The 23,674-nt window shown below is 49.6% G+C and overlaps 3 protein-coding genes, 1 non-coding gene and 1 pseudogene across 4 annotated transcripts; 1 reads left to right on the top strand and 4 right to left on the bottom strand.

Moving 5' to 3' along the window:
- Positions 1-2,089: 2,089 nt before the first annotated feature.
- On the bottom strand, positions 2,090-2,504 carry PRM3 (protamine 3). The gene has a single exon (XM_025370557.1). The coding sequence runs from the start codon at positions 2,502-2,504 to the stop codon at positions 2,169-2,171; it is 336 nt and encodes a 111-aa protein (XP_025226342.1). The 3' UTR covers positions 2,090-2,168.
- Positions 2,505-3,028: 524 nt separating this feature from the next.
- On the bottom strand, positions 3,029-3,152 carry LOC112614879 (annotated as a pseudogene).
- A 1,440-nt stretch (positions 3,153-4,592) lies between these two features.
- PRM2 (protamine 2) lies at positions 4,593-5,423 on the bottom strand. Its single transcript, XM_025370555.1, is given in 3 exon segments — positions 4,593-4,896; positions 4,898-4,928; positions 5,046-5,423. Coding segments are annotated over 3 exon segments (429 nt in total). The 5' UTR covers positions 5,320-5,423; the 3' UTR covers positions 4,593-4,772.
- Positions 5,424-10,113: 4,690 nt separating this feature from the next.
- On the bottom strand, positions 10,114-10,616 carry PRM1 (protamine 1). Its single transcript, XM_025370558.1, has 2 exons — positions 10,404-10,616; positions 10,114-10,313 (listed from the first exon to the last, which is right to left on the bottom strand). Exons 1-2 carry the CDS (start codon positions 10,513-10,515, stop codon positions 10,270-10,272), a joined length of 156 nt encoding a protein of 51 aa, XP_025226343.1. The 5' UTR covers positions 10,516-10,616; the 3' UTR covers positions 10,114-10,269.
- Positions 10,617-22,863: 12,247 nt separating this feature from the next.
- Positions 22,864-22,968, top strand: LOC112614897. The gene has a single exon (XR_003117197.1). It is a non-coding gene; the product is annotated as a small nucleolar RNA U13 (small nucleolar RNA).
- Positions 22,969-23,674: the final 706 nt, after the last annotated feature.

Below are 23,674 nucleotides of genomic sequence, written 5' to 3'. Positions count from 1 at the left end.
TGGATTTAGGGTGGGCCCTAAATCCAGACAAACGTCCTTATGAGAGACAGAAGAGGTGTCACCCAGGGAGAAGAGAAAACCATGTAAAGATGTAGACAAGCTTGGAGGTCTATGAGCTAGAGGAGGCAAAGAAGGATTCTCTGCTAAGGCCTCGGGAGGGAGATCAGCCCAGCTGGCACCTCGACTTTGGACTTCCGGCCTCCAGAACTGCAGAGAATACATTTCTGTTGTTTTAGCCACCAAGTTTGTGGCCATTTGGTATGGCAGCCCCAGGAAACTAATGCACCCCGTGAGGCAGGTACAATGATTGCGTTTAGCAAAGAGGGAACAGGCTCAGAGAGGTGGAGTAACCAGCCCAGAGTCCCTTGGCCGATCAGGGACAGAGCCAGTCATATTCAGGTCTGGCTGCCTCTCAGGGTCAGTAAGGGATTCTCGGTGATTAGAGGGACACCTGCGGCAGGGTTCTCAGGGCCCTGCCTTGGGTGGGCTCAGCAGGTCCGGTTGTGGGGTGTGCGCTAGACCAAGCCGTGAAGACTCTCTGGGTCTCTGGACCCCTCTTCCCATGGCCTGCTGCTCCTCCACTGCCAACGCCCCACTTCCCCAACCCTCAAGCACATAGCCTAGAATGGAGACCGTGGCCTGCCATCAACCAGCCTCTCCTCCACACACCTTTCCAGTCCTCCCAGGGAGGGCTGACCTCTCCCAGCAGCAGGTGTGCGGCACATCACATACCTGCCCTCGCACCTGTGACCATGAACTCTCTCCCAGGACGGCAGGGACTGCGTTTTATTAATACCAGGTCCACTAGTGACTAGCACCTTGTGGGGCGTACAACGGGGGCTCGGCTCATGTTTCCTGGGCAAATGAATGGGCGGGTGGACCTTCGGGCCTTGGACAAAAGGACAAAGCTGACCAACCGAGTCATTTGTGGGGCTGGGAGTATTGGGGTAACAGGGCCTCCTCTGCCCTAGGCCATTGCAGGGCAGAGCAGTGGCCTCTCCTCAGGGTAGCCCAAGGCCCCTTCCTACCCTCAAACATGGACCCCAGAGAAACCGAGGCTTCCCTGGAAATCCCCCAGCCCCCAGCCCCACTGCCACGGTACCAACCAGGATCCCCTCAGGGACAGGGGATCAGCTGATCAGGAGAATTAGCTCAAGGTGGCTGGTGCTTGGAGGACTGTGAGGGAATGTGGCGGAGATCACATTTGTCGCTTCTTTGGGGTGGAAGGAGTGAGGGAGGAGCCGGTGGTAGGGTGGGGGGCAGACGCGTTCCAAAGCTCCTTGCAGAAAGCGCACTGAGCCCGGAGCGAGAGGATGGGGCCTAGGCTCAGCATCTGTACCCAGTCGCCTCCCTGGGCCTCTTTTGCCTACTGCTCTCATGGGGCACTGTCTCTGCCCCCAGGGCTAGACCCCTTGAAGAAGGCAGGAGTGAGCTTCCAGATAGGGGTGCAGATGGTCGCCAGCAGCATAGACTTGCAGTGGAAGAGTCCGCAGCCAAAAAGGACCCAGAGGGAACCACCATGACCCCAGCAACAATCCCTGTCATAGTTCAGCACTGACTGGTGCCAGGCCTGGTCCCACCCAGCCCTTAAGCTAATTCGCCTGATCAGGTGACCCATGAGTAGCTATTAGCTTCCCCCAAATGCCAGGAGGGGCGGGCTGAGGCTCAAAGACACTCAGTGACTTGCTCAAGGGCATGAAGCTAGCAGAAAAGAAATTTGAACCCAGGTCTGCTGAACTCCCAAGCCAGTGTTCTTAAAGACTGCCCATGGTTGGGGCGGCACCGTGGGGACTGCGACGAAGGCAGTTACCCTGTCCTGCTGGGTGCCCTCAGTTGGGCTGTGCTGAGACTAGAAGAGGAATTTCCCCTGTCCCAGAGACAGGAAGGTTAGGCTGAGATGATCTCCCCCTCCCAAAGCCCCTGAACCTCTGGCTGGGGCTTGGGAACAAGGTCACTGAGCCCTGCTCTTCAGCCTTCCTTGGCAGCTGGCCTCCCTCCACGTGCACCCACACACATGCATTCACACACATGCACACGTGGGACCAGAAGGGATAGGGTGAGGGGAAACCAGAGACAGGGAGGATTCCTCAGAGACTTTTTATTGACTCTTCTCTGAACGCCGTCGCCGGAGCAGCAGTGGGTGTCCCTTCCTGGGCCTTCGTCGCGGATCAGGAGTGTGTCTTCTTGGACTCGGGGCTCTTCTGGGCCTCGGCGTTGTCCTCCTGGCCCTCCTCCTGCCGCTCAGGCTCCATCAGCAGCAGCTTGCCCTGCACTGGCAGCTCTTCTTCCTCCTCCTCTTCCCCTTCCTCCTCCTCTTCCTCCTCTTCCTCACCCTCTGATGACAAGGAGAAGTTATCTTGACTGACGCAGGCCACGAGCTTCTTCATGGAGGATTCGTGGCCCCGGCCATGGCCCATGCTGTGGCCCATACTGTGGCCTGTGCTGTGGCCTGTGCTGTGGCCTGTGCTGTGGCCTGTGTTGAGCTTGGCACAGCGGGAACCCATGGTTCACGTTGCCTGTCTCTCTGGACAAGGAGGTGAGGTGGTTGGTGAAGGGGCTGTGAGTGGGGGCAGGATGCTGACATCACAAAGGGAGCCCGCCCCCCTCGGGAACCTGGGTCTGCGCCAACAGCTAACTCAGGCCTCAGCCACTGGCAGCTGCCAGCCCTCACAGGGAAGGTCTGCAAGGCTGAGCGCTGGGGCCAGTGCGGATGCCGACACCATAGACCTCATTTGCCCTGGAGAAAGTTTCGCTTGTAGCTGGGATGGGAGTTAGAGATTGAATTTCTAGAAGCAGGAGGGGCACACACAGACTCCTCCCCACATCCCAGAAATCACCAGCTAGAGAGAGCTGTCTCTGTCGAGTTTCTTGACTGCTGACCCTTGAAAATAAATCATCAAGCTGTGTGCTTAAAGTGTATGCACTCTGTAAGCTCTGCCTTCATAAAACTCAGGAACCCTTGGAACTCTTCCTTCGGGGGCCTGAAAGTGTGAAATCTTCTTGAAAAGCAACGGCTCCTAAGCTTTTTCTGTTTGTCCAAGGCATGGGCACAGGCCAGAAACCAAGCTGAGATGAACAAGGGGTTGCTTTGTCCCTGACTGATGCAAGATGGACACCACCAACCAGATGCCACTCTGCCCAGGTCAGGGTGGAGTGACAACCTCTTAAGTGTTTTAGGGCCACAGGTCTCTTTGAAGTCTTGGCAAGGTTCCCCATCTGTGTGGCACCATTTCAGCATGCGGGGAGCGGTTTTAGGACTTTGTCTTTTATACATTGAAATGAGTCTTTTGTACACTGCAGTGGTATTAAATTAAAATTTTTTCAGGCCAGGCATGGTGGCTCACACCTGTAATCCCAGCACTTTGGGAGGTGAGGCAGGTGGGTCATCTGAGGTCAGAAGTTCGAGTCCAGCCCGGCCAATATCGTGAAACCCTGTCTTTACTAAAAATACCCCCAAAATATTTTTTTAAAGCTCCTCCAGCTACTCAGGAGGTTAGGCAGGAGAATCACTTGAACCCAGGAGGTGCAGGTTGCAGTAAGCCAAGATCGCACCACTGCACTCCAGCCTGGGTGACAAGAGCAAAACTCCATCTCAAAAAAAAAAAAAAATATATATATATATATATATAAGATAAATATATAATTTTTATATTATATATATATAAGATAAATATATATTTTTATATTTTATATATATATTTTTTTGTATTTTTTTCAGAAACTCATTGCTTCTTAAAAATTGGTCATTTCTGAGCACCAGGAATCCATTTTCCAACATATGGATTGGATCTTGCCAGTTTTATCCCCGCAGTCCTCAGTGGCTGTGGTTGGCTAAATGCCAATCCTGATCCTGAAATCTATGATGTAAGGATTGTGAGATGGGGAGGTTATCCTGGGTTGTCCAGAAAGTCCCTCAGTGCAATCACAAGGATCCTTGATTTCAGACAGGAGTGATGTAGCCACAGGTCGAGGAGAGGAAGCAGCAAGGATCGGATTCTCACTGGGTCTCCAGAGGCGTCAGCCAGCACAGGCTTCACACAGCCCAGCCCATTACTCTGCATTCATCTGCTCCTTGCCTTTTGCCCCCTCTGTGCTGACCAGGTTGTTGCTGGAGCACGCCAGACCTGCTCCCCACCTTGAAGCCATTGCCTGTACTGCTCCTCTGCTCCCACCGTTTACACTTCCTTATACTTCCAACGACCCAACATCTGTGTTTTTAAACTGTGGCACACAGAAAGCCTTTTAAATATGGCCACAAGGTGCCTTGACATCTTTGTGACTTAATTAGGGCTCAATCTGTTCTAACCATTTTCTCCTTTCATGGGGTAGGATCAGGTTTTTCACTGGAGGGGGATCCAGACAGACTAATGTGGCCTTTGACTCCATGGAACGATGTGCAATAGACAGGACAGCATCACAGGGTGGCCTCCCAGGCACAGTAACCCTCTCCTAGGCGCCCTCAGAGCGGCAGAGCTCCTGCCCTACCTGCCCCTGAGGAAGGACTGCAGAGAAGCCTCTACCCACCCTGGGCATGAGGAAATCCAGGTTTGTGTGATTCGCGCAAAGGAAACCCAACAGGCCAGCAATGTCTTGTCAAGCTTTATTGGGCAGGTGACTTTTGCTCATTTCACTCAGATCTTGTGGACTTCTCAGCGGCAACTCAGGGCTTGAGCATTTGATGTAGGGGAGTTGCTATGGCCTCACTTGGTGTTTCTTGGGCAGGTGACTTTCTCTTCCAGCTGGGGGCTTGAGCATTTGATGGAGGGGAATTGCTATGGCCTCACTTGGTGTTTCTTGGGCAGGTGACTTTTTCTTAATTTCCAGCCGGGGGTGAGGGGCCCAAGAAGCTTAGTGCCTTCTGCATCTTCTCCTCCTGGTTCTGCAGCCTTTTGGGAAAAAGTTCTGGTTGAGGGAGGCACCTAGGGACTCTGGGTGGGGATGGGGGTTGGGGGCTGGAGCCTTTGTTAGGTGGAGTGGGTCCCAGCCTCCCTCCTGTGCCTGGGATGGTCAGGGGCATGCAGGGCAAGGCGGGGGTGCAGGCAGACCTCTGCGATGCCTCCTCCGGTGCCTGCAGGAGCGTCTTCTGCGCCTTCTGCAGGAGCGATGCCGCCGTCTGTGGATCCGGTGCAGCCTCCTTCGAGAGCAGCGCCTGCGCCTATGGTAAGAGTGGCCTCGGTGGGTCCTTTCGTAGACCTCAACGTGCTCCGGGCTCAGCCCCTGCTCCTCTTGGCCGTTGTGTCCTTGGTCTTGCCCATGCACCTGCTGCCCGTGCACCTCGTGCGGGCGTTCGCTCAGGCTCCTCATGCGGTATCGGACCATGGTGTTGGGAGAGCTGGTAGCTCCTGGGCTGAGGCTGCAGTGGGCCCTGGGGTGGGGGAGGAGGGCTGAGGCCTGCCCACCTGCCCTTGGTGTTACTGTTGGTCTGGTCTGCGAGGCTCCCCGGAAGCTTGTATATAAAGGGGGCGCCCACTATGACTCGGCGGCCCCGCCCCGTCCCCACCCTGCCCAGCCTCCTCTGTGAGGGCAGCACAGGGCCAGGGGTCACAGCTAGCAGGGCCCTGGCACCCAAGCTGCAGGGCTGGTAGGGTGAGAGACCCCCTTGCCTTGCCTGTAAAGCATGTCCTCTGTCTCTTGCAGCAGGTGCAACCATACAGATGGCAGGTGTTTTTTTGTCTAATGCAAGCCCTCATCCCCCCAAGCCGGTGGGCACGCACACTGTCCGTTGGAAGCTTCCTTGCCAACTTGCTGCTGTGCCATAGCTGCCATGTGGAAGGGACTTACATGCTTGGCTCTCTGTGCACACAGTTTACTGTTAAGATGGTAACAGCAGCAAACAGTTCCCTAATAACTCCTATGTGCCAAGCATTGATACATTTATTTCCCATACATTCACTCATTCTCTCTCTCTCTCTCTCTCTCTCTCTCTTTTTTTTGAGACAGTATCTGTTGCCCAGGCTGGAGTGCAGTTGTGCAATCATAGATCACTGCAGCCTCTACCCTTCTGGCTCAGATGATCCTCCCACCTCAGCCTCCCGAGTAGCTGGGACTATAGGCGTGTGCTGCCACTCCTAGCTAATTTTTTGTATTTTTTGTAGAGATAGATAGGGTTTCACCATATTGCCCTGGCTGGTCTCATACTCCTGGCCTCAAGTGAGCCTCCCATGTCAGCCTCCCAGAGTGCTGGGATTACAGGTGTGAGCCACCACCCTGGCATTCCTCACTCTTACAATCCCCATTTTCTGTGGGATAAATAGGCATGAAGATGTTGAGTTGCTCAAGGCCACTCTGCTGAGAAGGCCAGGCCGGGCCAGCATTCAGATGGAGACAGCCTGGTTTTAGTCATACCCTTGGCTCTCCACCTACTCTCTAGCCCAGGGGATGCTCCCCTCTCTGCCTCTAAAATATGCATCTTCTCCCCTCCTGCTCGGCCTTGCCAGGGCTTCTCATTGAACTTTGATGATCCCATTAAAGTCCAGGATCAGAATCACAGAAACTGCAAAACCAGTTTCCCTTTCGTGGAGGGCAGGGAGAATGTGGGAATATGGCAGATTCACAAATTTAAGGACCTGAAGATGTAGCGATCATCCTTGATGATCTGGGCTGGCCCAGTACAGTCACAAAGGCCCTTAGAAGAGAGGATAGGGAGGCAGGAAGCTCATAGGAAGAGAAATTCAGAGATGCCACACTGCTGGCTTTGAAGATGGAGGGAGAGGCTACAAGCCAAGGAATGCAGGCAGCCTCTGGAAGCTGGGATGGATAAGGAAATGGGTTATCCTCCCCTGGTGCATCCAGGAGGAACACAGCCCTGCTGACCCCTTGATTTTAGCCCCATGAGACTTCTTTCAGAATTCTGAACTGCGGACCTGTAAGATAATACATTTATGTTGTTAAAGCTACAAAATTTGTGGTGATCTGTCACAGCAGCAATAGGAAACAAATTCAGAAGGCTTAATCTTCAGATCCTTGCAGGAGGTGATGGGTGATATTGCCAGACCCTTGGTGTTTCTCTGCTGCCTCTCTTTGGGGGTAAGAAGGTCCTTTATAATGGCCCTCAAGCTGTCTAGGGCACGTGTTAAAAATATAAATGCTGAGGCCTTACTACGTCCTGCTAAGTCAAATCTTCATGGCCAGAGCTTGCTGATGAAAATAGGAAGGGGTGGAGCAGGGCATGGTGGCTCACACCTATAATCCTAGCACTTTGGGAGGCTGAGGCAGGTGGATCACCTGAGGTCAGAAGTTCAAGACCAGCCTGGTCAACATGGTGAAACCCCATCTCTACTAAATACACAAAAATTAGCCAGGCGTGGTGGCGGGCGCCTGTGATCCCAGCTACTCGGGAGGCTGAGGCAGGAGAATTGCTTGTACCCAGGAGGCAGAGGTTGCAGTGATCTGAGATGGCACCATTGCACTCCTGGGCAACAAGAGTGAAACTTCATCTAAAAAAATAAAATAAAATAAAATAAGAAGGGGCTGGGTGTGGTGGCTCACACCTGTAATCCTAGCACTTTGAGAGGCCAAGGTGGGAGGATCATTGAGCCCAGGAGTTTGAGACCAGCCTGGGCAACATAGTGAGGGTCCTGCCTACAAAAAAAAAAAAAAAATAGCCTGGGTCCATGGTGGCATGTGCCTGTAGTCCCTGCTACTCAGGAGGCTGGGATGGGAGGATTGCTTGAGCATAGGAGGTCAAGGCTGCAGTGAGCCATGTTCCCACTATTGCACTCCAGCCTGGGTGACAGAACAAGACCCTATCTAAAAAAAAAAAAAAAAAAAAAAAAAAAAAAAGGCACACCCGGGGGTCTGCCTGTCCAGCCAAGCTGCTGTCATGATCCAACTGTGTTATGGGGAGTCATTGCTAAAGTGATCAGATCAGGGTCATGATAGTGCTGGGGCTAGCACTGAACTCTCATGTGCTCCCTTGAAAGAACAAGGGTTTTTGTTGTTGCTTTTTTTTTTTTTTTGAGACAGAGTCTCACTCCGTTGCCCAGGCTGGAGTGCAGTGGCGCAATCTCGGCTCACTTCAAGCTCTGCCTCCCAGGTTCACGCCATTCTCCTGCCTCAGCCTCCCGAGTAGCTGGGACTACAGGCACCTGCCACCTCGCCCGGCTAGTTTTTTTGTATCTGTAGTAGAGACGGGGTTTCACCGTGTTAGCCAGGATGGTCTCAATCTCCTGACCTCGTGATCCACCCGCCTTGGCCTCCCAAAGTGCTGGGATTACAGGCGTGAGCCACCGCACCTGACCAAGAACAAGGTTGTTGATACCGCCATAGGGGAATGCAGTGGCTCATGCCTGTAATCACAGCACTCTGGGAGGCCAAGGCAGGAGAATCGCTTGAGCCCAGGAGTTTGAGACCAGCCTGGGCGACAAAGTGAGACCTCATCTCTACAAAAAGATTAGAAAAATTAGCCAGACATGGTCGTGCGTATCTGTGGTCCCAGCTACTCAGGAGGCCAGGAGGCTGAGGTAGGGGAATCACTTGAGCCCAGGAGGTTGAGGCTGCAGTGAACTGTGTTTGCGCCGCTGCATTCTATTCTAGCCTGGGTGACAGAGAGAGACCTTGTCTCAAAAAAAAAAAAAAAAAAAAGGAAGTGATTTATGCAGAATACCAGGCACACAGTTGGTGCCCCATAAACAGAAGTCATACCGTGACATTTCTGAGGTGCTTGGTGGGCCCTGTCACTTCAGAGAACTGGGTCTCAGAGCCTCTGGTCTCTGCTGAAATGCTTTGGGTTTGCTCTACCATCGTGAAATGACTGTGACCCAGGGCCTGTGTCAAGGAATCGGAGAGGTGGGCTTTCCTAGGCTGTGAGTGAGCCAAGTAGACCAGTGCCCATTAGGATTTCTTGTGTCTGGGTGGCTGCTTCACTCCTGATCCTTCCCCAAATCTCACTGGGGTCTTAAACCCTTGCCTTAGAAATTTTACTATAGGTAGTATATCATATGGCTTGAGTGTGGACTTAGGTCCGATCCGACGGACAAGTTAACCTTTGTTTCCTCAAGTGGACATAACGCTGTGAAACTGTGCCCCAAAGAGTAAAGAAACCAGTGGTTAGCAAAAATGTTTGAGTTTACAGGATGGCAGATAAGAAACTTCCTTAATGGCACTTGATTAAATGTGAAAAGTTCAGGTCTGCTGCTACCTGGACAAGTTATCTCTGTACGCAAATGGGGCTGAAAACTTCTAGCACGGAATGAGGAGTAAACAGTATTGAATTTAATTTTCCTGATGGTGACTGGCTTAATCTATTTAAGTTTTAACCTAAGAGTTCCTTTGTTGAAGAATGGAAATTTCAGCTACCGGGGTGGGCAGCTAGGGGACAGGTCAGATAGGATGAGCTGGTTCAATCTTGAGTTCCAGCTGGTAAATGTTTAACTGGCTTTGGGGTTCCAGGGATGGAGGGAACCCAGATTTGTAGCATTTGCTAATTTCTGTAAATACTCCATGGTCCATTTCAAGCTGCCAAGATGAGGTCACCAAGCAGAGTGCGGAAATGTACACAGTGGGTCCTCAAACTCGAGAGACCTGGCTACAGCACCCCACTGGATAGGGATCTGTTAAGAGAGTTTGGGAGGCAGGTTCTGGTTATGAATTGGGAGATTGGTTCTGTTTGTGACTTGGGGAGGCAGATGTTGGTTGTGACTTGTTGGTACTACTAAGAGTTTGGAACAATGGCTGGGCGCGATGGCTCACGCCTGTAATCCCAGCACTTTGGGAGGCTGAGGCAGGTGGATTATGAGGTCAGGAGATCGAGACCATCCTGGCTAACACGGTTAAATCCCGTCTCTACTAAAAATACAAAAAATTAGCTGGGCGTGGTGGCAGCGCCTGTAGTCCCAGCTACTCGGGAGGCTGAGGCAGGAGAATGGCATGAACCCAGGAGGCGGAGCTTGCAGTGAGCCGAGATCGCGCCACTGCACTGCCGCCTGGGCAGCAGATTGAGACTCCCTCTCAAAAAAAAAAGAGTTTGTAACAAAACCCGGCGTGACAACTGTCTCTCATGTCCCCTCCACCGACATCTTTCCCCTGTCGCATGCCCAGGCCCTTTCCCCCTCTGCTCATCCCTGAGCCCTCCTGCCCCCTGAGCCTACCCTCTCAAGGACAAGGAGACAAGAGTGGGATGACTTTTCAACATTTATTGACAGGCGGCATTGTTCCTTAGCAGGCTCCTGATTTTCATTGGATGGTGGCGTTTTCAAGATGTGGCAAGAGGGTCGTGAAGTCTGGTAAAATTCTCAGGCAGGAGTTTGGTGGACGTGCTATTTTGTGCAATTAGTATCTTCTACACCTCAGCCTGTACCTGCGGCGGCAGCACCCTGGTGAGACCAAGAAAGGTGGTGAGAGAAAGACTGGGCCCCGAGAGCCCCCAGCCCCAGCCCCAACCCTCCTCAGCTGGGCCCACTTACTCATGGCTCTCCTCCGTGCCCGGCATCTCCGCCTCCTTCGTCTGCGACATCTTCGTCTCTGGCGGCAGCATCTGCTCCGGCTCTGGCTGCGACAGCATCTGTACCTGGCCATGGTGCGGGATGGGCTTGGCCTGAATGCTCAGAGCAGGGCACCACCTTGGCTGAGCCAGCCAACCTGTGAGCAGGTGGAACTCTGTGGGCTGTGAGTCAGGGGCCAGCTCTGCAGCCTCTTATAGATGCCAGGAGGCCGTTGGTCATTGTGAGGGCAAAGGGGCTGGGACCTCACAAACCATGGCCAGGTGGCCTGCATCATGTCCATATATGGGCATGTGAGGGGCGGGTAGGCCCCCGAGTGTAGGTTCTGCCTATGTCACAGCCGGGGCAATACAAGATGACTCCTCCGTGGGAGCAATCATCTAGTTTATTCAATTAACAAAATATTACTGTTAATATTTTGGCCTGCTCCATGCCAGATTTTGGCCTAGGCCCTGGTATATAGTGATAAACAAGACAGACATGCCCTTGTTAAGGAGTATTATTATTTTTTTGTTTTTTAAAATTTTTTTATTATTTATTTTATTTATTTATTTATTTATTTTTGAGACAGAGTCTCATTCTGTTGCCCAGGCTGGAGTGCGGTAGCACAATCTCGGCTCACTGCAACCTCTGCCTCCTGGGTTCAAGCAAACCTCCGGCCGCAGCCTCCCGAGTAGTTGGGACTACAGGCATGCAACACCATACTCAGCTAATTTTTGTATTTTTAGTAGAGACAGGGTTTCACCATGTTGGCCAGGCTGGTCTCAAACTCCTGACCTCAGGTGATCTGCCTACCTCAGCCTCTCAAAGTGCTGGGATTACAGGCATGAGTCACCCTGCCTGGCCATTATTATTACTATTATTATTAGTAGTAGTAGTAGTATTTGTAGAGACGGGCTCTCCCTGTGTTGCCCAGGCTGGTCTCAAACTCCTGACCTCAAGCAAACCTCCTGCCTCTGCCTCCCAAAGCGCTGGGATGACAGGGGTGAGCCACCACACCCTACCCCTAATAGACTTTATAATCTAACTACAGAAGGCATGAATGAAATAGCCCTGAAGGATAATTGTAATAGTGACAAATGCTGATCATGGAAAGCTCAGGCTTCTGAGGATATGTACTGGGAGAACTTGACCTCAGGTGGGGCTCTAGGGAGAGCCCCAAAGGGGTGCTGGTGAAGTGAACCCTAAAGAGTGCCAGAGTAAGAGGAGGGAGGAGCACCTGGGAAGAAAGAGCTGCTCCTGCAAATGTTCTGAGGTGGCGCTGGATGTGCAGTTCTGTTTCTATGCAGGGTCAGGCAGCAGGGGATCCGTGGAGACAGAAGGTGATCGGGACGACCAGGGCGGGTGAAACAGGGAGCAGCTGTGCCGGGCTTCCTTCTGGGCTGATGCTTTGGAACTTGGTACAGGCGGTGGTTATACAACATTGTAACTGTACTGAATGCCACTGAATTACACAGTTTATTTATTTATTTATGAATGAATGAATGACAGGGTCTCACTCTGTCGCTCAGGCTGGAGTGCAGTGGCACAATCTCGGCTCACTGCAAACTCCGCGTCTTGCTTCAAGCGATTCTCCTGCCTCAGCCTCCCAAGTAGCTGGGATTACAGATGCCTGCCACCACACCCGGCCAATTTTTGTATTTTTAGTAGAGATTGGGTTTCACCATGTTGGTCAGGCTGGTCTCGAACTCCTGACCTCAAGTGATCTGCCCTCCTCAGGCTCCCAAAGTGCTGGGCCTTGAATTACACATTTTAAAATGATGAATTTTATGTTACGTGGCTTTCAGTTCAATTGCAAACACGAAAAGCTCTGAGGCCAAAAGGTGCTAACAGGTGTGAGGGATTGGAGCAAAGTGTGGTGTGGGGCACTGGGCATGGTGTGGGTCTTTTAGGGGTAAAGAGGGGAGCAGTTAGAATTGGTTTGTCTACTTAAACAGAAAACCGAAATGAGTGAGTTGGGTGGAAGTTTTGTGTTTTTCTTAAGGAGCCAGAGGTGATCTGGGGGGTCATTAGATTGTCCCTGTTTGGGGGATACACATGCTGGAGGATTTAGGGGTGATGACATATGTTTACCAACTACTCTCAAGGATTTACCCATAGCGAAAGAGGGAGAAGGGAGAGAGAGGAGAGAGAGATGGGTGGGGAGCCGAACAGATGTGATAGAACATTCACAACTGGCCATGCCAGGCACGGTGGCTCACACGTGTAATCCAGCTCTTTGGAAAGATTGGCTGAGCCCAGGAGTTTGAGACAAGCCTCAGCAACATAGAGCCCATCTCTACAAAAATAAAAAACTTATAAAAAAGATATTTTTAAAAAAACAATTGGCCAATCTGTGTAAAGGGGAGCTCTTTGTCAGGGGTTCTTGCAAATTTTCTGAAATTTTGAAATTATTTCAAAATAGATTATTAAATTTTTTTTTAAAGAACAAAAGAAAACCCAGGGAGGTCAGCCAGGGCTGGTGTGAGGCTCCATCCTTATCAAGGGTCCAGGCTTTTGTCTTTCAGCTCTGCCTTCAGCAAGTGCTTTCCATCCTCAAAGTTGCCTCATAGTCCAAGATCAGGGCTGCCGGGGACGGCTGTGCAGTTTGTGTACTGCTCCAAGCTTCCTGCCAAAGGGATTGAGTGGGGACTGAAATCCAGCCCATGGTCTGCTTGCCACCCCCGGCCCTGCACTCAAGGGGATGCTTCAGCCCATGGGAGCTGTCTTTTTCCTAATTTGACTGCCCACAGCAGAAGTCTTGTCCAAATTTGAACAAAGGCACACTAAGGGCTGAACTTGGCCCATATCCAAGTTCACCCATATCCACCATGCAAGCAGGAAGGAGAAGGAGGAGGGGTGGCAAAGGGAGTTCTTGTCTCTTTTTTAGAGACAAGGTCTAGCTCTTTTGCCCAGGCTGGAGTGCAGTGGCACAGTCATAGCTCATAGCAGCCTTGATGGAATCCTCGTGGTATGAAGAGCTTTCCCAGATGCCCTGTCCAGCAACTTCCCCTTCTGATCATTGGCCTCCCTGCAAAAGCACACTGCCCCCTGGGGTAAAGCAGGGCTCCTAGAAAGGAGAAGGGACTGGTGGATACCAGGTAGACAGTTAGTACTGTCTTCCCCAAAGGGGATGGAGCCCACCCCAGACCCTAGCAAGACGGGGAAACCATGAATTTGAAGCTAAAGTCTACTGTTACTAAGAGGGATACAGTAGCACATAGTAGGTTAGCAGTAACTTTTCATTAATTGATTGAGGTCTAGATTGATGTAAAATTGTTACCCCCAATCCTCTAACACTTACTACTTTTTTTTTTTTAAGGTGGAGTTTTGCTGTTGTCACCCAGGCTGGAGTGCAATGGCACCATCTTGGCTCCCTGCAACCTCTACCTCCCAGGTTCAAGCATTTTTCCTGCCTCAGCCTCCTGAGTAGCTGGGATTACAGGAATGTATCACCACGCCTGGCTAATTTTGTATTTATAGTAGAGACGGGGTTTCACTATTTTGGCCAGGCTGGTCTCGAACTCCTGACCTCAAGTGATCCACCTGCCTCAGCATGAGCCACTACACCCAGTCCAGGGTGACTGTCAATCTTTGACATCCCATCAGGTTCCTCTGAGACCATGTGGATTACCCTGTCTCTACTAAAAAGACAAAAATTAGCTGGGATGGTGGCACTCACCTATAATCCCAGCTACTCAGGAGGCTGAGGCTGGAGAATCACTTGCTGGGATTACAGGCGTGAGCCACTTTGTCCAGCCACAGAGATTAGTTCTAAGTTCTGGAAAGAGGATGCCCTGGAGCTAGGCAGTGGGGACATTTGGCTTCATCTGGGGTCCTGAATCCTTCAGTGGTCATCTGAAATTTTGGGTTTGTCACAGCAGCTGGTTGTTACTCTAATACAGTACTTGCCACTCACTGATACTGTGTTTATAATTTGTCTCCCCAAGTGGGGTGGAAGTTCAGTGAGACTTTCTTTTGTTCAGTGTGGCAATCCTAAGAATAACCTGAACTAAAAGGAACTGAAATATTTGTTGAATGAATAAGTAAATGGCAAATGGATGCTTTGTACAATAAGGTTCTTTTCTTGACTTTTTCCAAATCTAAAATCATGTTATTGTGATTTTTAAAATGACGTTTAGCCTCTCCCTGCCAGCCACCCTACTTCTGTCCTTTGCACTGGCGATTAGGAATCACCAAGACTCCTGCCAGTTAAATACATGCTAAGTCTCAGAAGGGGACATCCAGTACTGTTCCCTGAGGTCCTAATTGGGCAGCCACAGGGCTTATCCCTCTGCCGACCCCCACATCTGTGTTGTCACAGTGGCCTCTCACCCCACCCTGTTCAAGGAGAGATGTCACCAAAGGAGGAAGGCAGGGGTAGGGGATGTGTTCCCCGCTCTGCCTCTGGGAGGGGTGAATGCAGGCAGTTCATTCCCAGAATAATCAGAGGATAATTTGGCAGTAAGATGACAGTGTTTTAAACGTGCCATCATACCCACAATTCCATAGTCAGGGATTTCTCCCAAAGAAATTCTCCTGCGTGTTCATAGAGGTGTGAGATGGAGGGTGTTCATTAAAGCATTGTTTGTGGGGGAAAATTAGAAATAGCTTAATGTTCATCTTAAGGAAATGGTAAATGAATTGTTGCCATGTTGTAGCTTAGCTCACAGGCATTCAGAACCCTGGAGAGTGATGCGATGTGGACATATCAGTCTATGCTATACCAAAACTGAGTGAGTTGTTAAAATGTAGGGTGTCATGTCATGTCTGTAAAAAGTTTAGAAATAGCTGGGCACGGTGACTCACGCCTGTAATCCCAGCACTTTGGGAGGCTGAGACAGGTGGATCACGAGGTTAGAGATCGAGACCATCCTGGCTAACACAGTGAAACTCCATCTCTACTAAAAATACAAAAAACTAGCCGGGCGAGGTGGCGGGAGGCTGTAGTCCCAGCTACTCAGGAGGCTGAGGCAGGAGAATGGCTGAACCCGGGAGGCGGAGCTTGCAGTGAGCCGAGATGGCGCCACTGCACTCCAGCCTGGGCGACGCAGCGAGACTCCGTGTCAAAACAAAAAAAAAAAAGTTTAGAAATAAACACTCACATACACAGAGGAAAAAGTCTAGACTGTGATACATTGACCTGACAGTGGGAAGTGGAATAATGGAAGGCTTCACTTTCTACTTTATTCATTTCTGTATTTGGGGGGGATTTTTTTCTGTAAGGGTAAAGACGTGTGACTAAATGTTGAATGAGTTATTTCCATGAACAAAAAGAAAAGAATGTCTGTAATCCTAGCACTTTAGGAGGCCGAGGTGGGTGGATCGCTTGAGCCCGGGAGTTCAAGACCAGCTCGGGCAACATGGTGAAATTCCGTCTCTACAAAATACACAAAAATTAACTGGGTGTGGTGATATGCACCTGTAGTTCCAGCTACGCCAGTGGGAGGACCACCTGAGCTCAAGGAGGCTGAGGTTGCAGTGAGCCATCATCCTGCCACTGCTTGCCAGCCTGGGTAACAGAGTAAGACCCTGTCTCAAAACGAAAAGAGAAGAATAGTAATACCCATTACCATTTCTAAGCACTTACTGTATGCTATGATTCTATTTAATTGTGAGGCTATTTTTGTTTTTTTTAATAAGCTTTTTCTGGCTGGGCACAGTGGCTCACACCTGTAATCCCAGCACTTTGGGAGGCCAAGGTGGGTGGATCATTTGAGGTCAGGAGGTCAAGACCAGCCTGACCAACATGGTGAAACCCCATCTCTACTAAACTACGAAATTACCCGGGCATGGTGGTGTATGCCTGTAATCCCAGCTACTTGGGAGGCTGAGGCAGGAAAGTCGCTTGAACCCAGGAGACAGAGGCTGCAGTGAGCCAAGATCGTACCATTGCACTCTAGCCTGGGCAACAAGAGCAAAACTCCATCTCAAAAGTAAATCAATAAACTTTTTCTTTTGGGAAAAGTTGCAGAGGTGGTAAGGGGATTCCCATATATCTCTCACCCAGTCTCCCCCATTGTTAACATTTTACATCACTGGGGCACATTTGTCACAATTAAAACACCAACTTTGGCACATTAATACTTACCAACCAGGCTCTAGATTTTATTTGAATTTCACCAGCCTTTCTACTAACGCTCGTTTTCTGTTCCAAGATCCAGTTCAGGGTACCACACCCAATTTCTCCTACTATTAACATCTTACGGGAGGATAGTGCATTTCACAATTCTTAAATCAGTAGCGGTGCATTATTATTCACTAAAGTCTATAGTTTCTTCAGATTGCCTTAGTTTTTCCTCAGTGTTTTTCTGTTCCACGATCCCATCTCCCTTTAGGCTCCTCTGGCTGTGACATTCCTTTGTCTTTGATCACAGTGACAGTTTTTTTGTTTGTTTGTTTGTTTTGTTTGAGAGGGAGATTTGTTCTTGTCCCCCAGGGTGGAGTGCAGTGGTGCAATCTCGGCTCACTGCAACCTCCGCCTCCTAGGTTCAAACAATTCTCTTATCTCAGCCTCCTGAGTAGCTGGGATTACAGGCGTGCGCCACCATGCCCAGCTAATTTTGTATTTTTAGTAGAGATGGGGTTTCTCCGTGTTGGCCAGGCTGGTTTCCAACTCCTGACCTCAGGTGAACCACCCGCCTTGGCCTCCCAAAGTGCTGGGATTACAGGCATGAGCCACCGCATCCAACCGATCATGCTGACAATTTTAAGTACTGGTCAGATATTTTGTGAATATTCCCTCTTCCTCTATTTTTTGGAATAGTTTGATTGAGTAGGATTGGTAGTTTTTCTTTAAGGGTTCGGTAGAATTTCACAGTGAAGCCACCAGGTCCTGGGCTTTTCTTTCCTGGGAGACTTTGTATTAAGGCTTCAATCTCATTCCTTGTTATTGGTCTGTTCACGTTTTGGATTTCTTCACGATTCACTTTTAGTAGGTTGTCTGTGTCCATCAGTTGATCCGTTTCTCCTAGATTTTCCAGTTTATTGGCATATAGTTGCTCATAGTAGCCACCAATGGTCCTTTGAATTTCTGTAGTATCTGTTGTAATGCCTTCTTTTTCATCTCTGATTTTGTTTCTTTGGGTCTTCTCTCTTTTTTTCTTAGTTAGTCTGGCTAAAGGTTTGTCAATTTTATCTTTTCAAAAAACCAACTTTTCGTTTTGTTGATCTTTTGTATTATTTTGTTTCAATTTCATTAATTTCTACTTTGATCTGTATTTCTTTTTTTCTACTGATTTTGGATTTGGATTGCCCTTTTCTAGTTCTTTAGGATGCATCGTTAGGTTGTTTATTTGGTCAGGTATTTTGTAGAGTGTCACTCAGTAGAGTTTTTTTTGTTTGTTTGTTTTTGAGATGGAGTCCCGTTCTGTTGCCCAGGCTAGAGCACAATGGCACGATCTCAGCTCGCTGCAACCTCTGCCTCCCGGGTTCAGGTGATTCTCCTGCCTCAGCCTCCTGAGTAGCTTAGATTACAGGCACACGCCACCATGCTCGGCTAATTTTTTGTATTTTTAGTAGAGACGGGATTTCACCATGTTGGTCAGGCTGTCTCGAACTCCTGACCTCGTCATCTGCCCACCTCGGCCTCCCAAAGTGTTGGGATTACAGGCATAAGCCACTGTCCCTGGCTTCCATTGGGATTTGACTGATATTTTTCTCATGACTAGACTGGGGTTATGTGTTCTGGGAGAAAGAGCTGGGAGATGAGTGCCCTTCTCCTCACTTCCTACAAAGGGGATGTGCTCTCAGGAGGACTAACTTGATACCTGGCTGAGGCAGTGCTTGTCAGGTTTCTTTACAGCAGAGCTACCGTTTTCCCCTGCGTTTGATACTGTGCTCTTCAGAAGGAGGTCACTCTGTGCAGCCCACACCTAAGAGATGGGAGTTAAGCTCCACCTCCTTGAGGGCAGGGCATCTTCATCACTTATTGGAATGTTTCTGCACTGGAGATTTGTCTCTTCTCCATTTATTGATTCATTCATTTATATCAGTATGGATCCATGGATCCTGTATACTTTGGGTGTAATCCAATTCTACTGTATTTTGTTGTTCAAATTGTTCCAGCATTGGCCACTGGGTGCCTTTCTTTTGTCTCCCGTGTCCCTGTGACACACTCCATCACTGTGAGATTTTGAGCACTTCCTTAACTTTCTGGCACCACAAGATGCTCCAGGCTCATCTTGTCTATTTCCTATCTTAGACCTAGAATCAGCTGTTTCTCCAAGGAACCCTGGTTCCTTTCATTGGTAAATGGTATTAGAAACCAAGATCTGGGTGCAAGATGTGCTCATGGCTATTGGGTGCTGTTGCTTCTTGGCCCTCTTAGTGGACAGAACAAGGAAATCTGTGTGTGTACTAACCTGTATGTACACAAATCTATATTTCTATATGTAACCATCTATGATACTGTTTTAGCTAAACCTGTTTATACTAACATCTCCAACTCTAATCCATGGTCATCACATGGATCATTCTAGATACCTCTCCTTGCTCATCTGTAACAGTGGGAAGCCTGGATCTTATCATCCTCCATCCATTTACTTAATTGTTCCCTTTCACTCTGCATGTATGGTGGCTTTAGAACTGTTAACCTTTCTAAAGGCTGGGTACAGTGGCTCACACCTGTAGTCCCAGCACTTTGAGAGGCTCAAGCAGGAGGATTACTTGAGCCCAGGAGTTCAAGGGCAGCCTCGGCAACATGGTGAAACCCTACCTCTACAAAAAGCACAAAAATTAGGTGGGCTTGGTGGTGCAGGCTTGTGGTCCCAACTACTAGAGACTGAGGCAAGAGGATTGCTTGAATATGGGAGGTCGAGGTTGCAGTGAGCCATGATCATGCCATTGCACTCCAGCCTGGGTGACAGAGCTAGACTCTGTCCCGCCAACCAAAACAAAAAACGACAACAACAACAAAGAAAACCCCCACCTTACCCCGATATCTTTCCAGTCATTTATTTATTTATTTATTTATTTATTTATTTATTTATTTATATATTTAATGCCCTCTGTGCTGGGCACTATTTTAAACACCATGAACAATACAATCCCTGCCCTCGTGGAGTTATGTTCTAGTGCAGGAGATGAGCAAAACAATAAGAATGATAGATGGATAAATGATACTGTACATTGAAAGGAAAACAGAAAAAGTAGGGCACAGTGAGAACCATTGGGCCTTATGGAGGTAACTGGGATAAGTGGCAATTCAGGGTACTCAGGGCAGGCCGTGCTGAGAAGGTGACATTTAAGCAGATCCTGAAGGCAGTGAGGGAGTCAGTCATGAGGAAACCAGGGAAGAGTGCTCCAGACGAGGGGAACATCATGTGCAAAGGCCCTGGGGTGGGGATGCACAGCCGTTCTGCTGTGCCCAGGGAACAGCAAGGCCAACATGGCTGGAGCAGAGAGAGGTGGGAGTGGGTAGGAGATGAAGTCACGGAGGTGGGAGGGGGTACCACATTATAGGTGGCCTTATCAGCCTCCCTGAGGATTCAAATTTTACACCAAATGAAATGGGGAACACAAGAGTGACACTCTTTGTCTTAAGGACCCCTCTGCTCCTGTGCTGAGAAGAATGTAGGGGCAGAGGTGGAGGCAGGGAGGCTGTGGCTGTCACACAGGCATGAGGCCGTGGAGGCTCACACCCAGTGGTAGAGGAGGATGGTGAGGAGTGGTCAGAATTTGGCTGTGTGTTAAAGATGGGGCCAGCAGGACTCACCAGCAGCCTGGATGAGGGGAGCGATAGGGACAGAAGAGTTAAGGCTGGTTCCGAGACTTTGGGCTCAAGTACCTAGAAGGATAGCATTGCCACCAACTCCAGTGGGTGAAGAAGCCTCGAGAGGAGGGTCCAGAATTCAGACATCTCAGTAGAGGTGTCCAGTAAGTAGGCAGCTGAATATCTGAGTGTGACATTTAGCCTGGAAGTGATACACATGGGCATTGTCAGGGTTTAAAATCAGGAGACTGGCCAGGATCACTGATTTAGTTTTTTGCTGCTGCTATAACAAAGTACCATAAACTTTGTAACTTAAAACAACACGAGTTCCTTATGGGTTTTTTTCCCCCTCTGTCACCCAGGCTGGAGTGCAGTGGCATGATCACAGCTCATATTGCAGCCTTTATTTCCTAGGCTCAAGTGATCCTCCTTCTTCAGCCTCCTTGAGTAGCTAGAATGGAAGCCTGCCTCCGTGCCCAGCTACTGTTTTTCTTATTTTATATAGAAACAGGTGTCCCTGTGTTGCCCAGGTTGGTCTCGAATTCCTAGGCTCAAGCGATCCTCCCACCTCAGCCTCCAAAACTGCTGGGATTACTGGCATGAGCTGCTATGCCTGTCATATTATCTTGTAGTTCTGCTGGTCAGAATTTCAAAATGGTCTTAAGGGGCTAAAATCAAAGTACCAACAGGATGCCATTCCTTTCCAGAGCCTCTGGGGGAGAATCTGCTCTCCACCTTTTGTTTTTCCTCATCTTTCTAGAGGCCTCCTGCATTCCTTGGCTCATGACCCCTTCCCTTGTCTTCAAAGCCAGCAGCATAGCCTCTTCCAATCTCTCCGTGAGTCTGGCTCTCCTGCTCTGTCTTTCCCTTATGAGGTCTCTTGTGATTACACTGGACCTACCCAGGTAATTCAGGACAATCTCCCCATCTCAAGGTCCTTCATTTAATCATATCTGGATAGTCCCTTTTGCTATGTAAGGCATCTTATTGACAGGTTCCAAGGATTCACACATGAGCATCTTTGGGGCCATTATTTTGCCTACCTCAAGCACCAAAGGGGTGATGGAGAGGAAGAGAGTGCCCAGGACCAAGCATGAAGAAGTCAGGAGCTGGCTGGGTGCAGTGGCTCTTGCCTGTAATCCCAGCATCTTGGGAGGCTGATGTGGGCAGATCACCTGAAGTCAGGAGTTCAAGACCAGCCTGATGAACATGGCGAAACCCCGTCACTACTAAAAACCAGAAATTAGCCAGGCACGGTGGTGCGTACCTGTAGTCCCAGCCACTCAGGAGGCTGAGGCATGAGAATCGCTTGAATCCAGGAGGCGGAAGTTGCAGTGAGCTGAAATCATGCACTGAACTCCAGCCTGGATGACAGAATGAAACTCCATCTCAAAAAAAAAAAAGTCAAGAACTCAAGAGTTTGAGACCAGCCTGGCCAACATGGCAAGATCCCATCTCTACAGAAAATACAAAAATTAACCAGGTGTGGTGGTGCACAGCTGTAGTCCCAGCTACTCAGGAATCTGAGTCAGGAGAATCACTTGAGCCCAGGAGGTTGAGGCTGCAGTGAGCTGAGCCTCACTGCACTCCATCCTGGGTTGACAGAGGAAGACTCTGTATCAAAAAAAAAAAAAAAAAGTCAGGAGCTAAGGAGGAGCAGCTAGGGAGGTAGGAGGAACCAAAAGACCTGGGTCCAGGAAGCCCGGTGGATAAAGGGCACTGGGGAGGGGGTAAGCAGCAGTTGTGTCAATCGCATCAGAGGTCAACTCAGAGGTCACTGATGGACATGGCAATGTGGCAGTCACTGGCAACCTTCAGAAGAATGGTTTGTGTGTAGCAGTGGGGGTCAGGCAAGCCTGGTGGGAGTGGGATTTATTTATTTAATAATAATAATAATAATGATAATAATTTTTTTTTTTTTTTTTTTTTGAGATGGAGTCTCGCTCTGTCGCCCAGGCTGGAGTGCTGTGACACAATCTCAGCTCACTACAAGTTCCACCTCCCGGGTTCAAGCCATTCTCCTGCCTCAGCCTCGCGAGTAGCTGGGACTACAGGCGCCCACCACCACACCTATCTAATTTTTTGTATTTTTAGTAGAGACAGGGTTTAACTGTATTAGCCAGGATGGTCTCGATCTCCTGACCTTGTGATCTGCCCGCCTCGGCCTCTCAAAATGCTGGGATTACAGGCGTGAGCTACCATGCCTGGCCTATTATTATTTTTTGAGATGGAGTCTCGCTCTTTCACCCAGGCTGGAGCGCAGTGGCACGATCTTGGCTCACTGCAACCTCCACCTCCCAGGTTCAAATGATTCTCCTGCCTCAGCCTCCAGAGTAGCTGGAACTACTGGCGCCCGCCACCACACCTGGCTAATTTTTTTATTTTTAGTAGAGATGGGGTTTCACCATGTTGGCCAGGCTGGTCTCCAACTCCTAACTTCAGTGATCCACCTGCTTTGGCCTCCCAAAGTGCTGGGATTACAGGTGTGAGCCACCACACCCGGCCTGGGGGTGGGGTTTAGAAGGAGCACAAGAACGCGAGTTGGAGAGAGCCAGGACTGGCAGCTCTTTCAAGGACTTTCACTGCCAAAGAGAACAGAAAAATGGGAATGTGGCTGGCAGCATAAGTGGGCCGGGAGAAGGTCTGGTTTAGTTGGAGTTTGGTTTCCAGTGGGACAGCAGAGCAGGATTGTTTGCTGGTGCGAATATGCAACAACAGAGAATGACAGATGAGGTGCTTCTGTGGCTCCCAAGCACGATGGTCGGGTGTTCACGAGGGTGTCGTGAGATGCACCTCCCTCAAACCTTGTTACAAGGTTGGCATGTTACCCGCCTGATGTGAAAAAAAAAAAAGAAAGAAAAAAAAAATAGATAAGACTGAGGAGGGAGTAGTTTGGTAAATAAATAGATCACACCACACTTCTGCAGCTTACTTTTGTTCACTTGACCACATATCTCAGCAACATCTCCATAGGCAGTATTGTTTCGAGCAGTTTCGCTTGCATAAATCTATCCTGTCGATCAGGGTCAGCAAATAGAAATATAGTGCAAGCCAGCCGGGTGAGGTGGCTCATGCCTGTAATCCCAGTGCTGTGGAAGGCCAGGGCAGGACGATTGCTTGAGGCTAGAAATTTGAGACCAGCCTAGGCAAAATAGCGAGACCCCATCTCTACCCTCCTCCCCCCACCAAAAAAAAGCCAGGTGTGGTGTTACGCTCCTGCAGTCCCGGCTACTTGGGAGGCTGAGTGGAATGATCACTTCAGCCCAGGAGGTCGAGGCTGCAATGAGTTATAATTGCACCACTGCACTCCATCCTGGGCAACAGAGAGACTCTATCTTAAGAAAGAAGGAGAAAGAGTAGAGAAAGAATAATGCAAGGCACAAATGTGGGCTCTATGTCATTTAAATTTTTCCAGTAACCACCTTTTTTTTTTTTTTTTTTTTTTTTTTTCTCGCTCTGTAGCCCAGGCTGGAGTGCAGTGGCCGGATCTGGGGGCTTTCGCCTCCCCCCCCCCCCCCCCCCCTGGGTCTTTCCCCCTTCCCTG

The sequence above is a fragment of the Theropithecus gelada genome, chromosome 20 (genome assembly GCF_003255815.1).
Source record: "Theropithecus gelada isolate Dixy chromosome 20, Tgel_1.0, whole genome shotgun sequence".
In the NCBI taxonomy this organism is placed as follows: Eukaryota; Metazoa; Chordata; class Mammalia; order Primates; family Cercopithecidae; genus Theropithecus; species Theropithecus gelada.
The sequence above is the reverse complement of the archived record's forward strand: the minus strand, read 5'-3'. Positions and strand labels throughout refer to the sequence as shown.